The sequence below is a fragment of the Anas acuta genome, chromosome 6 (assembly GCF_963932015.1).
Source record: "Anas acuta chromosome 6, bAnaAcu1.1, whole genome shotgun sequence".
NCBI classification, from domain to species: Eukaryota; Metazoa; Chordata; class Aves; order Anseriformes; family Anatidae; genus Anas; species Anas acuta.
Window position 1 is genome coordinate 29,590,200 of NC_088984.1, and position 13,770 is coordinate 29,603,969.

At 41.7% G+C, this 13,770-nt stretch overlaps 1 protein-coding gene across 10 annotated transcripts in view; it reads right to left on the reverse strand.

Annotated features, from left to right (window-relative positions):
• TRPM8 (transient receptor potential cation channel subfamily M member 8) overlaps nucleotides 1–13,770 on the reverse strand; it is a 96,524-nt gene that overhangs the window by 6,489 nt on the left and 76,265 nt on the right. For 7 of the 10 annotated variants that reach the window (XM_068686188.1, XM_068686186.1, XM_068686190.1 and 4 more), the window contains 7 exons: nucleotides 12,277–12,368; nucleotides 11,154–11,295; nucleotides 10,598–10,769; nucleotides 10,050–10,227; nucleotides 7,361–7,551; nucleotides 5,131–5,230; nucleotides 1,902–4,190 (listed from right to left, as the gene is read on the reverse strand). In XM_068686188.1, coding sequence (XP_068542289.1) covers nucleotides 3,959–4,190; nucleotides 5,131–5,230; nucleotides 7,361–7,551; nucleotides 10,050–10,227; nucleotides 10,598–10,769; nucleotides 11,154–11,295; nucleotides 12,277–12,368 — 1,107 coding nt within the window. In that variant the 3' untranslated portion in view covers nucleotides 1,902–3,958. The other 3 variants (XM_068686192.1, XM_068686194.1, XM_068686193.1) reach the window with 3 other exon arrangements.

Below are 13,770 nucleotides of genomic sequence, written 5' to 3' on the forward strand. Positions count from 1 at the left end.
CAGCACGTGTCTGCCCCGGAGGATTGCCTTGGTGAGTGACTGCAAAATGGCGGCTGCGCCCGATTTCAGTGCCCCGCCTGTAGTCCTTCATGATACACCTTGGACTGCTCTTGCGAATGTCATTGGTATCCGTATGAAATAACAGCAGTGGGCAGTAGTCTCCTGGAAATGTCCCAAGTCCCTGGTAGGCACGTACCTCTCTTGAAAGTAGTTCAGGGTGGCAAATGGGCACCTCTGTTCCCCACAGAAGAGAGACCCCCTACTACTATCACTGTCACTGCTTCTTGGTTGGACTGGTCATTCTACAGGGAACAGACTGAGCTGGCTTTGTCAACACCTGTATCTCCCCAGTGCGACAGGTCTTCTGCAGTCCCTGTTATCTACAAAGAGGTTCTACAAGGGCACCTCAAGCAACAGGGGAAGTCTGTCCTCCAGTAGTCCTTGCCAAAGCAAGCTGCCATTCCCTCTGGTTTTAGTATCACTCCCTTCTGCGTTGTCTTGAGGCTGTGGGTTGTGGGTCTTTTCTGGCTGTGTGTCCACAGCACACTGCGCATAGAACCAACTGTCTAACTCCTCAGCCTTCCGAATACTGCAGCCAGAAGGACCAACAGCACTCTGAGGTGCATCAAGCACAGCATTGCTAGCCAGTCAAGGGAAGGAACTGACCCACTCTGCTCTGCTTTGGCGCGGCCTTACCTCTAGTACTTTGTGCAGTTTTGGGCACCATAAGACATAAGGACATAAAACTATTGGAAGTGTCCACAGGAGGGCTTACAAAGATGGGGAAGGGTCTAGAGGGGAAGGCATATAAGAAGTGACTGAGTCCCCTTGGTCTGTTTAGCCCAGAGCAGAGCAGGCTGAGGGGAGGCCTCATGGCAACCTGCAGCTCCCTCACGAGGGGAGCGGAGGAGCAGGTGCTGAGCTCTGCTCTCTAGTGATGTGTGGCCGCAACACAATTCTTCCACAGACCACGATGGAAAAGGACACATGGCCTATGACCAGACATTGGACGGTAGCTTGGGTGACAGGACGAGGGGGAATGGGCATAAGTTGCGCCAGGGGAGTTTTAGGTTGGATCTTAGGGAGAACTTCTTTACTGAAAGGGTTGTTAGGCACTGGAACAGGCTGCCCAGGGAAGCGGTGGAGTCACAATCCCTGGAAGTCTTTAAAAGACGTTTAGATGTAGAGCTTAGGGATATGGTTTAGTGGGGACTGTTAGTGTTAGGTCAGAGGTTGGACTCGATGATCTTGAGGTCTCTTCCAACCTAGAAATTCTGTGATTCTGTGATTCTTCACTCTAAAGTTTATTGTATAGGACTCAGAAAGCCTATAGTGATCTGCCATTAACGCCCAACTTTGATAGTGAGAAAATAAGTCTTACTCCTACCCACAGATCTGTCTCTATTTGGCTTTTATGTTATTCAGAGTTAAAATGAGTCAACTATAAAGGATTCAGCATAGCAGCTCCTAATTTTCCAGAGGGCCTCCAGCACAAAGACAACTAAAGTAACTTTGGTCCATTTGCAGTTTTTCAAAGACAAGGGAGCAGAATAAGCCTTGCCAAAAAATGTTAGAAACACCACATGGAAAATTATATTTTTCAGGAAAAAAAAAGCAACAACAACAACAAAAAAACACGAGGAAGAGAATTTAGTTCTTGTGTCTCTTCCAATATTAAACAACACCTATACAAGCATCAATAATTAATACCAATCATTCTTCCAGAAACATATGATTTAACATCACAGATGATAATTAATCGTTCAAGCCAGAGAATGGATTTAAAGAGGACTTACCCTGCTCACGTAGTTACTTTAGGATTTCAGCTGCAATCATTTGATTTTGCTTGAAATCTCTTTTAGGAGGCCTTTCAAATCAGAAAGCTTAAGAATAAAAAAAAATAAATAATGTTTGTTTGTATACAAAGTCAATCTAACTCACTTATTCCAATAGATGATCACAGCTCAGGATAAAGCGAAGAGAGCAAAATAAGCAAACAGTTGTAAATACCTTAGAATACTCTAGAACATACGTACTCTAGAAAATACCACGCATTAGCTGATCAGCAGCAACAGGCATAAAACCCCTTTTCTGGACTCCTGCTTACCTGGCTACCCTGCGGACTCTAGCAAGTTGAGAAAGCAATAACTGACTTCTCTTTGTATTCAGTAGTCACACCATGGTGGCAAATGAAGTAATGTTAATACTACTTTCACAGGAAAGCAATACTAACAAGTAATATGATTGACAAATAATTGCCTCTCCAAACATTATCGTAAACACAATAGTACTTGAAAAGATACAACCCATTACCATTTTCAGCAACGCAATTAATGCAGTGAGACCTAATAAATATGTAATCCAGACAGTTAACAAGCAGGCATCATGACAGCTACAGGTGCCAATCTCTATTCTATCTCCTTTTGCTCCTTCAAAGCAAAGATTGCAGATCAGTGTAGTTTTGTGGAACCAATCTACCATAAAAGTACATTTTTGTGTAGTTGTTTTTTAAACACTTGTTTCATTTATTACCTGTTACACATATGTCCAGAGATGCCAAACCAAGGAACAGTTTCTAGCACTGTGATTCACATAGAACAAGACCTTACTCTTTTGAGAAGCCACTACAATTTTTCAGAAAAAAATGCTTCAGAGAAATCATTCGTGTAGATGGAGCAGCCTCCAAAATCTAGGTAGAGCAGTATGGATGCTCTGTCACAAAAACAACGGCATAAAGGGCTGAAGTGAACTTCAAAAGGCCATCTGGAGCAGCCCCCAGAGGCAATATTCACTAGACAATCGTGATCAAGGCCTATAGCAGAGATCCCTGTTGCTCTAATCTCACAACTGCTCCAAGTTCTTCTAGAAGTCTAACCTTACCTTCCCACGCTGTAACCAATGCCCATTATACCTTGAGACATTCACAACAGCTTTAAAGAGAAGTTTATCCCATGATCAGGGCTTATGCCTAGGACTCAATTATGTCCTCAGACTTGTTTTTTTAGATCATCATCTCAAATGAGAATCAGTGAGATATCCCTGGAGTTCTTGCTCTCAAGGACTCTACTCTTAAACACTGGCCTCAGTACATTTGCCATCATTAAAGCTGAAGGTATGAAGAGAAAAAACAGCTTGCTGCAATGCAGCTCTAAAGTATTCCATCACAGGAGAGGTACTGTTTGGGTATTGCTTTTCAGCAGAAAATTAAGGTTACCATATTTCCTCTGTTTTAAGAGCATCGTTACACACATACTCAGCCACTCACCATTTCCATTTCAGTCTTGAGAGAAAGCTATGATTTTGCAATCTAAACTATCAAAAGATGTATTTTGAACGGTATGTGGGCCTTTTCACCCTTGGACTTCTTCACACGAGTGCAACTGCTAGCCACTTCAGAGGCAAAAGTCACAAAACAGTCACTCTCTCAAATATAATACCCATTGTAAAGGTCTTTTCAGTTTCACAGTCATAAAAAGTATACTTGTATGACAATTTTGATAATGATAGGGTCTCTATTAGATTGGCAGCTTTATGTAGCTTCAACACAGTATGTCTCTGTGAACCAGATGAGAACTGGTCATTTTAACCATAATTACAGATCTTCCCACCCTGAAATACATACAGAACCTTCTCTATTTACCTAGGTGTTGCCTGTGCTGTCTGAAGTATCACCAGGTTTGCCACAATATCTGAACTGCCATTCCATTTTAAAAGCAGAGCTTAATTTTAAAAAACGTAGAATTACCATGTGCCTTCAGCACCAGAGGCTAAAGTTGACAGAACATGCGTTTGAGAAGGGTATAATCTGTGTAATGCCTCTTCCTCCTTTCAGTGTTTCAAAGGCCATATACACAGAGAAATACTACAGTTTTATAGATAGAAGTTCTTTTTAATGCTTTCCATCCAATAAAGAGTACTGAAAAACACTTCTCGAATACTAAGTAAGCATCTTTCTACTTCATTTTCCAGCACAATATGAAACTACAAATGGAATCAAAGGTACAAAGGAACCCATAAAAAAGCACAATGAAGATGGGGTCCTAACGACAGCAACAAAGACCGCAAAGGGCTCTTGGTGCTTGCTTTCCAGGTGGATTGCTACCTGCTTTACCAGACAGAGGCACATCCCCCAATATGAGCAGTATGAAACAAGTACCTTTGCATCCAGCTGCCTGAATCGATGCACCATCCTGAAAACAGAAAGAAGACACAGAAAAGAGGGGCTGAGTCCAGGAATTAAAGTCTTGGCTAACCACCCTCCCATTGCAAAACTGCAGAACTGCCTTACAGAAGTCTCTGTAGCTCAGACATCTAGTCCTCAATGGCCAAAGAGTTTATGTAAGGCAACTACTGAATTGGAAGGTTTCAGAAGACTTTCCTCTTTGCATGTTGACAGAGGTCAGTTAAAAATAGAATGCCTGCAGATGCCCCTGTTCAGGAACAGTTTGGTTATTTACATTTTTTTAATGTATTTATTTATTTTCTTACACGTGCATTAACATATGAATTACTGTTAGTGCTAACACTTTTCCATTTTTCTTGTCAAGACTTTTCTGCTTCAAATTTTAAACACGTATTCTGGGGGTATTTAACTTATTATCCAATGCTGAGTGCCTCTGTGTGGTCTTAACATAAATAAATATTTGTGAATGGCAATGTCCACTGCATGGGCAAAGGAGCATAGAAGTCTCTGGCTTTTTCCACCCATTCTCATCAGCTCTTCCCTTACATCTAATTTAGGGAAATTCTGAAGTTCTTGGAAGCTAGCTACAAAATTAAGCCATCATACACAGCAGGCAACTGTTGCTGTTTTCTAGCTTTCTTTACTTTCTCTTTCCACTTATACTATTATTCTGAAAGTGCTGGAACAGATCCCAGAGATAATCAAAGCATCATGATGTGGTAGTCTTCGCATTTTACCAGTTCAATCAACTATTTCTGAAGCCAGTCTACAGCAACAGATTAAAAGAACCAGAAATCATTTTTCGTAAAAAATAAAAAGGCAAGTTAATGCTGAGTTTACTTATATATGCAGTAGTTTGTAAATGTGGAGAGCTGCTGAAAACTTGGTTTGACTAAAAACATTCAAGAGAAAGTTAAGAGATTGAAGACAAAGAAGTGCAGACATACTCTTCCGATGAATCACTTGCTTTGGTATTGATTTTGACAAGGTAGTTTTCCTTCATGACAGCTTCCCATGACAGAGTTTCATTGTCTTCATTTTTTGAGCCTGGGGAATGTATATGAAAAAAAAAAAAACAAACACCACCACACTAGATTCAGCTCATCTGTGTCTCCGGTGTCAAGATGCCTAAAAGGTGGGTTAACACTTGCATCCAGAGGCTAATGATTACCTCCTCTGCATACAGAACATTCAGCCCCACTTCCCACCTGTGATACAGTTCTGATAAATATGACATGGATGCATGCTACTGTATGCTTCTGGCAATCGGAGTTGGTTTAAAAAACACATATGTACACACACAAAAAACAACAAATTGCAAATTTTTGTTTTTGAATCTTGGTTAGTACAAGTGTTTTGTGAAATGGAAGCCATTTCACCAAGGCATAGGACATTACAGAAGGTTGCTTTGTGGTTTTCAGCTTTGGTTGCACTTGCTGTTTCTACATTATCCCGTATTAGAGTGTTAAGAGTAACATCTGTTGAGAATGTGTATGACTTTTCATTGAATATAAACATTTCAAAATGCTGAAATATGGTCTTCTCTAAAAAGCATCTCCTGTTGATGCTGTAAATTAAAGAATAACACAGAGCAAGACATCAAAGTCCTCTAGGATAATATTTCTGCATTTTGTCCCGTTCCAACCAGACTAGCACAAACCACATGGGTATTAATAAAAAAGTTAGCTACGTTTTTTCCCATCAATCATCAGCAAAAGGCCTGTATATCAATTTTAGATTCTTATCTGTTGGCAACTCCAAACCAACTGCTGCCCTCTAGAGAGGCACTGGTGTATGTGTACCTTCAGGAGCAGTTAATTCAAGAAAAAGCTTTGGCTCAAAAACTGTAGGAGTGGGCATGAAACTGAGGCAGTCTCATGAGGACTAACACTGAAATGGTATTAAAATCTCCAGTGCTTTCTTTGGGTTCAATAAATCTACGCTGCACATGGCTTGTTGCTGTAGGACAAACATCCCTCTTCAGCATCACATAGTACAGAGTGTGACAATAATGCCTCTTTGGGAATGGGAGCTCTGAGCTGCATTTCTCCTATGCATATACACATTTCACACTGGGAAACCCACAACAAAAGCATTTTGTGCTAGAGGCAAGGGAGCTATGGAAGCTCCAAAGCCTGGATTTTGTGTCAGTCATTGCTCTGCAACCCCCAAATACCCTTTCCTGAAACAAAAGAAGCCAACAGCTTTTGACAGCCACGATGATTTAGTCAATGGTAAGGAATTTTATAGCCCAGAGCAGGCGTCTTTCTCCTAAACGAGTCACAAATCCTGTCTGTGCTGCAGGGCAACAATCAGGATGCTGATGGAGAGGAATAAGTCTGTCAATTAACTCAACTTATTGTCTTTCATCTGCTTCTGAATAGCAGTTAAAAATTGAAAATATTCAATTTCTTGGGGGTAAAAAAGCTTATTAATGCAATTCATATCTGTGCCCTCTGACAGAGGAATTAAGGAGGGAATAACTAAAGGGCTGAGCCATTCCTGTGCTTCTGAGTTGGTTTGCCATCCACCAAGGCCCAGAAAAGTCTCTGCATTCTCTTTCACTCACTCACAGGCAGAATAGCCTCTGAAGAAAACTGCTCTACCAGGCTGCCCTTGCAGCTCCCAGATGTATTAGCTGGTAGATTGCAATGGAACGAAAAAAAGAAATGCAGTTCCAGAAGGTAGAGTAGCAATCAGAGACTAAGGTCACCACCTCTTTTACAAGTTACCTCAACATTTAGAGCATGCAAGATGAGGGCTCAGTGCGCTTGGGAATAGCACAAGAGGAATACGCTACCACGTGCTGATGAGAAATTGGAGATTTTAAATTTTTTGTGCAGAACACGCAGATGACTTGCAGCTGCTGCTGAAATGGCTCTGAATTAATTTATTCAGTGCTCTTATTCTAAAAACTTTGAAAGCTACAAGCACCAAAGGCAGCCCTAATACAATTAAATCAAAGACTTAATAGATATTCGTATTTGAGGTAAATCTGCCTCAAAACAGCTTGGACAGGAAAGCACTGGATAACTCTGCACAGTATTCAGGTGGAGCAGATCTCGTGGTAGAACACTAAAGCTCTCTGACCAGACCAAAGCCAAAGCTGTTGGGGGGTGGGAGACGGGAATCTCAACGCCAGCAACATTTTTTCCAATACAGAATAATCCTACTCACAACAAATAGATGGCTCTTTACTTTCATTCTTACAGCAGCATTTAAAACATTTCCTCATCACCATGAATATGTAGGCAAAGATGACAAAGGGGAAGGGGATAGTCAAGCGACTGCAGTATTCTTGGACCAAGAAATAACGCTGGAACTTCCACACCTGGTCATTGTTCTCTTGCACTGATCCCACGGTGTAACTAACAGGCAAAGAAAGAGAAAATGCATACAGCATTAGTTATTTGCCGAAGAACTGCATCAGAGGCAAGTTACACTGTGTTTTTCTTTATTATACTAGGCTAAGTTTTTGAAAAGTCATCCTGGAGCTGTTCATTTCTACTGGTTGGAAGGTTATTGAGTTTGTACGCCTTTTTAGAGAGCAATCTGAAAAGGGAAGGAACTAAAACAGTGGGGAAAAAAAAGTTAGAAATAAACTGGAAAAAATAGGAACAGGAAGAAAAAATTCCACACACTTGCACTACCTTAGCTGTAGGCAATTTTCTTCCAGCGTAAACATGAGAACAGAACGCTTCCTTGCAAGATACTGTCTCATTAATTCACCAGCTGACTTATTTCTTTCTAAGCAAAAAAATAAAAATAGGCTATTTCCAGAAAAAAAAAAAATGCTCCTGAGATTTTTTAGTAGCAGTATTAATGAGAGCTTCAGGTATGGATCAAACGTACTGTACGTAAGCACTGTACAAACCCAGCAAAGCAACAGCCACAAGAGGAAGCAACTCACAGACTGGCTGACCTTTTATTGCTGTTACTAAATGGCAGTACTAAATGTTTTACTAAACATTACTAAATGTTTTCAAAATGTCTGTGCTGAGATCCTAATGGACCCTTACACAAGATAACCAAAGACCTTCACCTGCAAGTCTTCTGGTGGAAATTACCTATTGTTTTAGATGATAAATATAATCCTGAATTTCAGAAGTATCTAAAACATGTGAAATGTAATATGCATCCTTTTCAGTTAATGCATACTAGACATAAATAAGTTGGATTCTCTGTCATAATTACTACCAGTGATATATTAATTTTAACAACAGATAGAGACTGATTGGACTGGTGTCTCACAGACATCAGCATTATTAGATATTGACAAATACGATGTACACACTGGTCTTTGGAGGAACCATTTCAGATTCAGACATTTCTAACTGCATCAAGAAGACATGCTGGGTTCCTGTTTGCCCAGAAGCCTTCCTGAATTGAGTACGAGGAAGCACTCCTGCTTGATTAAATTGTTCAGTCTACTGTTAATGTGAACTAAGGAACTCCTATAAGGTCCATCCACAAAATTAGCTGAACTGGAAAAAGTAAGTTTTTATTGGCGTAACTGTATAACCCAGAACTTTTACCATTACATGCTGTTAAAATAAGTGTTCTAACAAATACCAGAGGCTTCTAAGGTACAGCTGGCTTACCGCTATGCTTTTCTTTATTAATGTGAATCACTTTCACCCTTTCTAGGGAGAATAAACATTATCTTATGTTCCCAGGTCCTGCGCAGGTTAGGAAAACACAGGTATAATAGGCAGATAGGCTTCAACACTTTCCTGGCAGTCACCCTTGATGCCTTGCCAAAAATCACATTTCTGACCTTCTTAGGAGTCCAGGTCAGCATGGGAATAATGTTCAGAGCAGAGGGAGGAGCAGATCCTGAAGCTGAGGGGTTCTCAACTCACGGCATGGACCACGGCTGAGCTCTGCCCTACCCTACTAACTCCTCCAAGCTGATTAAAAAAACAAAAACAAAACAAACAAACAAACAAACAAAAACAACAACAACAAAAAAAAACAAAAACAAACAAAAAAAAATCTTGAGCGTCTCTGCCAAAGAGAACAGCTATGTTAGGTTCATGAGGGCAAACAGATGAAGCAGCTCTATGTACTTCCTACCTAATCTTAGGGTAGGATTCTACGGAGTAGTACTTACAGTCAGGAAACCCTCCCACCACAGGAGCAAGCAGGGGCACAAGACGGCTTTCCTAAACACAGGAGTCACACACCCTAAATTTTTCCACAGCGTGAACTGTGGCAACACATGAGACTACAGGCCTGTTAGAAACTCCAAATATAACACCAACTCTGTCTCATAGTATCCAGCTGACAGCTCTTCCCTCCAGGTGGTGATGGCTAAGAGCTGTTTAATTGTTTCCAGTTTTAAAAACATTAAAGCTGTACAATACCTAAGCAGATAACATGGCATGCACTCCAAAAACTCGTGGGAAACTCAAATATTCCTGTCATAACACCGAAATCTAAGAAATCTGCTTTTCTTCCATGATACAAAGACAGTAGGTTTAATATAAAAGGATGAACAAAGCCTTTGAGGCAAACCTCATTTATTTCACTGTCCTCTTTGATAACTGCATGCCAAGAATACTTACAGAAGTAGCAAAAGGACAGACAGCAACCCATCCCCAGAACATTGTACCAGCTTCGGGCAGACTGCTGTGAGAAATGCTGAATAACCTTGCCTTTGGTCACCTACCCACACCACCTTTAACTTGTGAGGTCTCTTTTGAGTTGGGAACCCTGTCCCAGACTACTACCAGCAATTCGTCTGCAAAAGCGACAGGCAGACTCCAAGGTATGGCTTCCTGCCATTTTCCAGGGCTTTATTCCTTTTCTCAGAGGGGTATCGATGCAGTGATCACAAGCAAATGGTCACTCCTTTATTACATACCCAAACATGGCCACAAGCAGGTTCACAAGGAGGATGTTAGTTGAGAGCATGTATATGCACACCAGGGGAATGGTAATCCACTCTGGGAAGCGGGGCTGGTTGTTGGCATCCAGTTCCACACACAAGGGCTTGGACTCATTTCCAGAAAAGGTGCAGCGGTCAAAGTTGTAGGTGGTACCTCAGGGGGCAAGAGTGGAGAGCAAACAGTGAGCCCTCTCCCCTTCTTTCTGCTGGGCCTAGCCCCAGATACTGCAACTGAACACAACACACATGGCCTCTTTCCCCCCTCCCGGACAGACACAAAACCTTGCTTTGATGCTCTTTGAAGAAAAGGGAACAAAAGGGCAGATGCTGTGCATCAGAAATATGGACAGTGGGGGAACTGATTTCACACAGCAGGCCTTGCTCCAAAGGCATTAGCCAGGGCCACCAGTCAGCTGCTGACCCCCCTGAAGACCACAGACGAAGGAATTCCTCTCCCACTTGAGCACAGGACTGGACACCCACTGAAAGGGCAGAGCACTCCACCACCCACAGAAGATAGCTACCATCAACATCATCAGGGTACTGGCCGAACATAGCCAGGTACGGCTCGTAGATGACAGATCGAAATATCCACTCCCAGCGATGCTCATTCTTCCTCAGGATGCCTTGCCTGGCCACACCAAAGGCCACCATCCACACAGCAAAGAGGAAGAGAAAGAAGAAGACATCTATCATCTGAAAAAGGACAACAAGCAAATACATCAGTATGCCTGTTGCAAGCCATACATGGCTTTTTTCTGCCTGATTTGATATGAGGGTGGAGAACAAGCATCAGAAAAGTCTACATGGCTTGCATTTGAGACATGCAAGACAAAAGCCACCAGGAAGAAAAATTTCTCATCTCCTCTTCAGCCCGATCTTTTTTCAGACTGAAATTCAACCTTGTACAGAGGAAGAGGAAAAGGTCCTGATCTTAATTAGCTCCTATTTAAATCTTAATTAATTCTGTTTAGCAGATATAAGAGAAGGAGTGAACTTGCTGCCATCAGCAGAACAGTGGTGATGTGGCACCTTGTCACATCATTTATTTGAACTCTTGAATAGCTGCCAGAACCTTACCATCCTCTGCAGCATAATAATTTTGGGTCCTAGATTCCTGCTAACGGTGAAAATATGGATCAGTCTCAGAGTAAAAACTATGTAGTCCAAACAGAAAATGACTCTCCCAGAATACCAAGAGCTTTCATCAGATGAGTGCAGCCTGATGGAGACAGCAAAAGAAAATGAAGAGAAGCATTGGGTAAAGCATGCGGAAGTCACATAAAATTACACTAAAACATTGAAAATGGGGAGTGAAAAGTGAATAACAGGAAAACAGAGCACAGATACCCAGGGTCCCATGCCCATGCCCAATCCTGCCTAATGACATATTTTCTTTACACACATCCTAGCTTAGCTACATCATTGCTACGTTTCCTCTTTCTTTCTAGAACTATTAACAGCAAGGAAATCTTGTACGTTTAGCTACTTGCCCCCTGCCTCCCAAAACACCACAGTGCAACGGCCACTCTGCTGGACGCAGGCAATGAGAACCAAGTTACAGTTGACGAAACAACTACACTTGAAAATGTATTTCCACAATTTCCTTGCCATGGTTGTTAATTCATCCATTCCTGTTAAACAGCTTATGTGAGCTAACGACATTCTCTTAGTCTATTGTACGAAAAATTAAATGCAACCCACTAGAGGTCAGAATCCACATTACTACACTAGTCAATAGTAGGAGCCAGGGAAAATCCCAAAGAACTTAAAACTGAGATATTACCCGTCTTATCCTACAACTCTGATATGTTTTGTATAACCAGTCATTGTCATGAAATCTACGCCCATTTCAACCATTTTCTTGTAAACATGCTCACACAAATCTAGAGATTAAGAAGGGCTGTCTGATGGCCCAGAAGGATCTGAGTTTAGGGAAGCCGTCTTTGATTCCAGGGATAGACTCACCTTCCATTAAACCAAAGAGAAAATATTGCATGCAGGTGGTTTATCCGATCAACTTATTTTATTTCCTTAATTGCCATTAAAAATTTAGAGTCAAGATTTGGCAGTATGCCTGGCCCTCATAAAGAACAGGGTGTTTCAGGAACATGTTTTTTCTCAAAATCTAGTTAGAGGTTGCAGTCAAAACCTGGAAAGAAAGGAAGGCCGTAGTACGGCCACAAGAAAAGGCGGTACTCACCTGAACACAATTCCTGCTATGAAGTAGAAGATGGCTAGAGTATCCATAACATTCCACAGATCTAAGAAATACTTACTGCCATTCATGTACCACTGGAAAGGAAAAAAGATCAGAAAGTAGCCACCGCAGTTACTTGGAGAGCTCATACATCACTACATCCTCCCCTGGTCTCTCCCAGGGGATGTCCTCACAGGTAAATATTCCACCGATTGCGACATTAACGGTTGTTCCCTTGCCCAAGTCATCTTTTGTCACACACAACGGGCACAACAAAGATCAGATTGTTTTTAATTTCCCCCAGGAGATTTGTTTTTAGTATACACAGCAATACCAGACATTACTGACATCATTTTTTTTGTTAACTTTATTAGGACGATAGATTGGGATTTTCTATGTTTAGGGAACACTAACACATTTGTTCCTGAAGCCCAGATGGCCTAGGCTAATGCTCTTGCACTGGGACCAGTTAGGCACGTCGGTGACACAAGCACTGTGTCACAGTGAGGGTTTCTGTGCTCACAGGACACAACCAGCTCACACGGATGCTTGTGCATGGGGAGAGGAAGGAGTGCTCCTGACATGAGCTGAGACTGATGTGCTGAGCAATCACATACGTACACACATGCTACTAGGGGAGCTTCAGAGTAGGTCACAGTATGCTCCAGCAAAACTGCTGCCAAATGGGTCAAAGGAGTCTTGCTTTTGCCCCCTGGGAGCAGATAAAACACGGGGGAGGCGGGAGGGTTGCTGTTTCAGGACTTCCTTTTCTTCACATAGCTCATTCAGGGACCTGTCTCTGGCTACACACATGTTTTTGATCAAAGATACACATTTAATTTATTTTTCTAACTACCTAACTCTAATTCTGAATTGCAAGGCTAACAAGAATCTCTACCCTGTTCCAGATCAAATAACTGGCAGTGCATCCTGGATCCAAAGCATGTGCAACCAACTTCTGGGTCTAAATCAGAAATAGTTTAATCAGGAGAAACCTCCACTGGGCCTGAAGAAACAGACCAAGCCCTGATTATAAAAAAGAAATCCACTGCAAAGCCTCTGCTGAAAGTCAGCCGCCCACATTAGCTCCCTAATTTCTTTCATGTCTGTGATGATCTGACTTGTGTGATCAACAAAATCAACTCCAACCCCTTAATTCATGTGCAGTTGTTGAAAGCAATTTCATGCACTAGCAGATAATTGGAGGTTCAACAAGCCATTACAGTGCTGCAGCCTGTGTTGGGTGCAGTCTCCTGGGAGAGCACCAGCACCTCAGGAGGCAAAATGCTGGCTCATTATATCAATTTCCAGATTTTTCCCTGCATATCCCAGAGCTATAAATTGCTACAAATCAGAATTTTATTTTCTTCTTAAATTACATTGAAATAACCAAGGCTGAAATAATTCTCAATCAGCGGAGTACTGATCACTGAATCTCTTTATAACTAACATACCCACAGCAATTTTCTTCTCGGTACTTTAGAGGGATACACACAG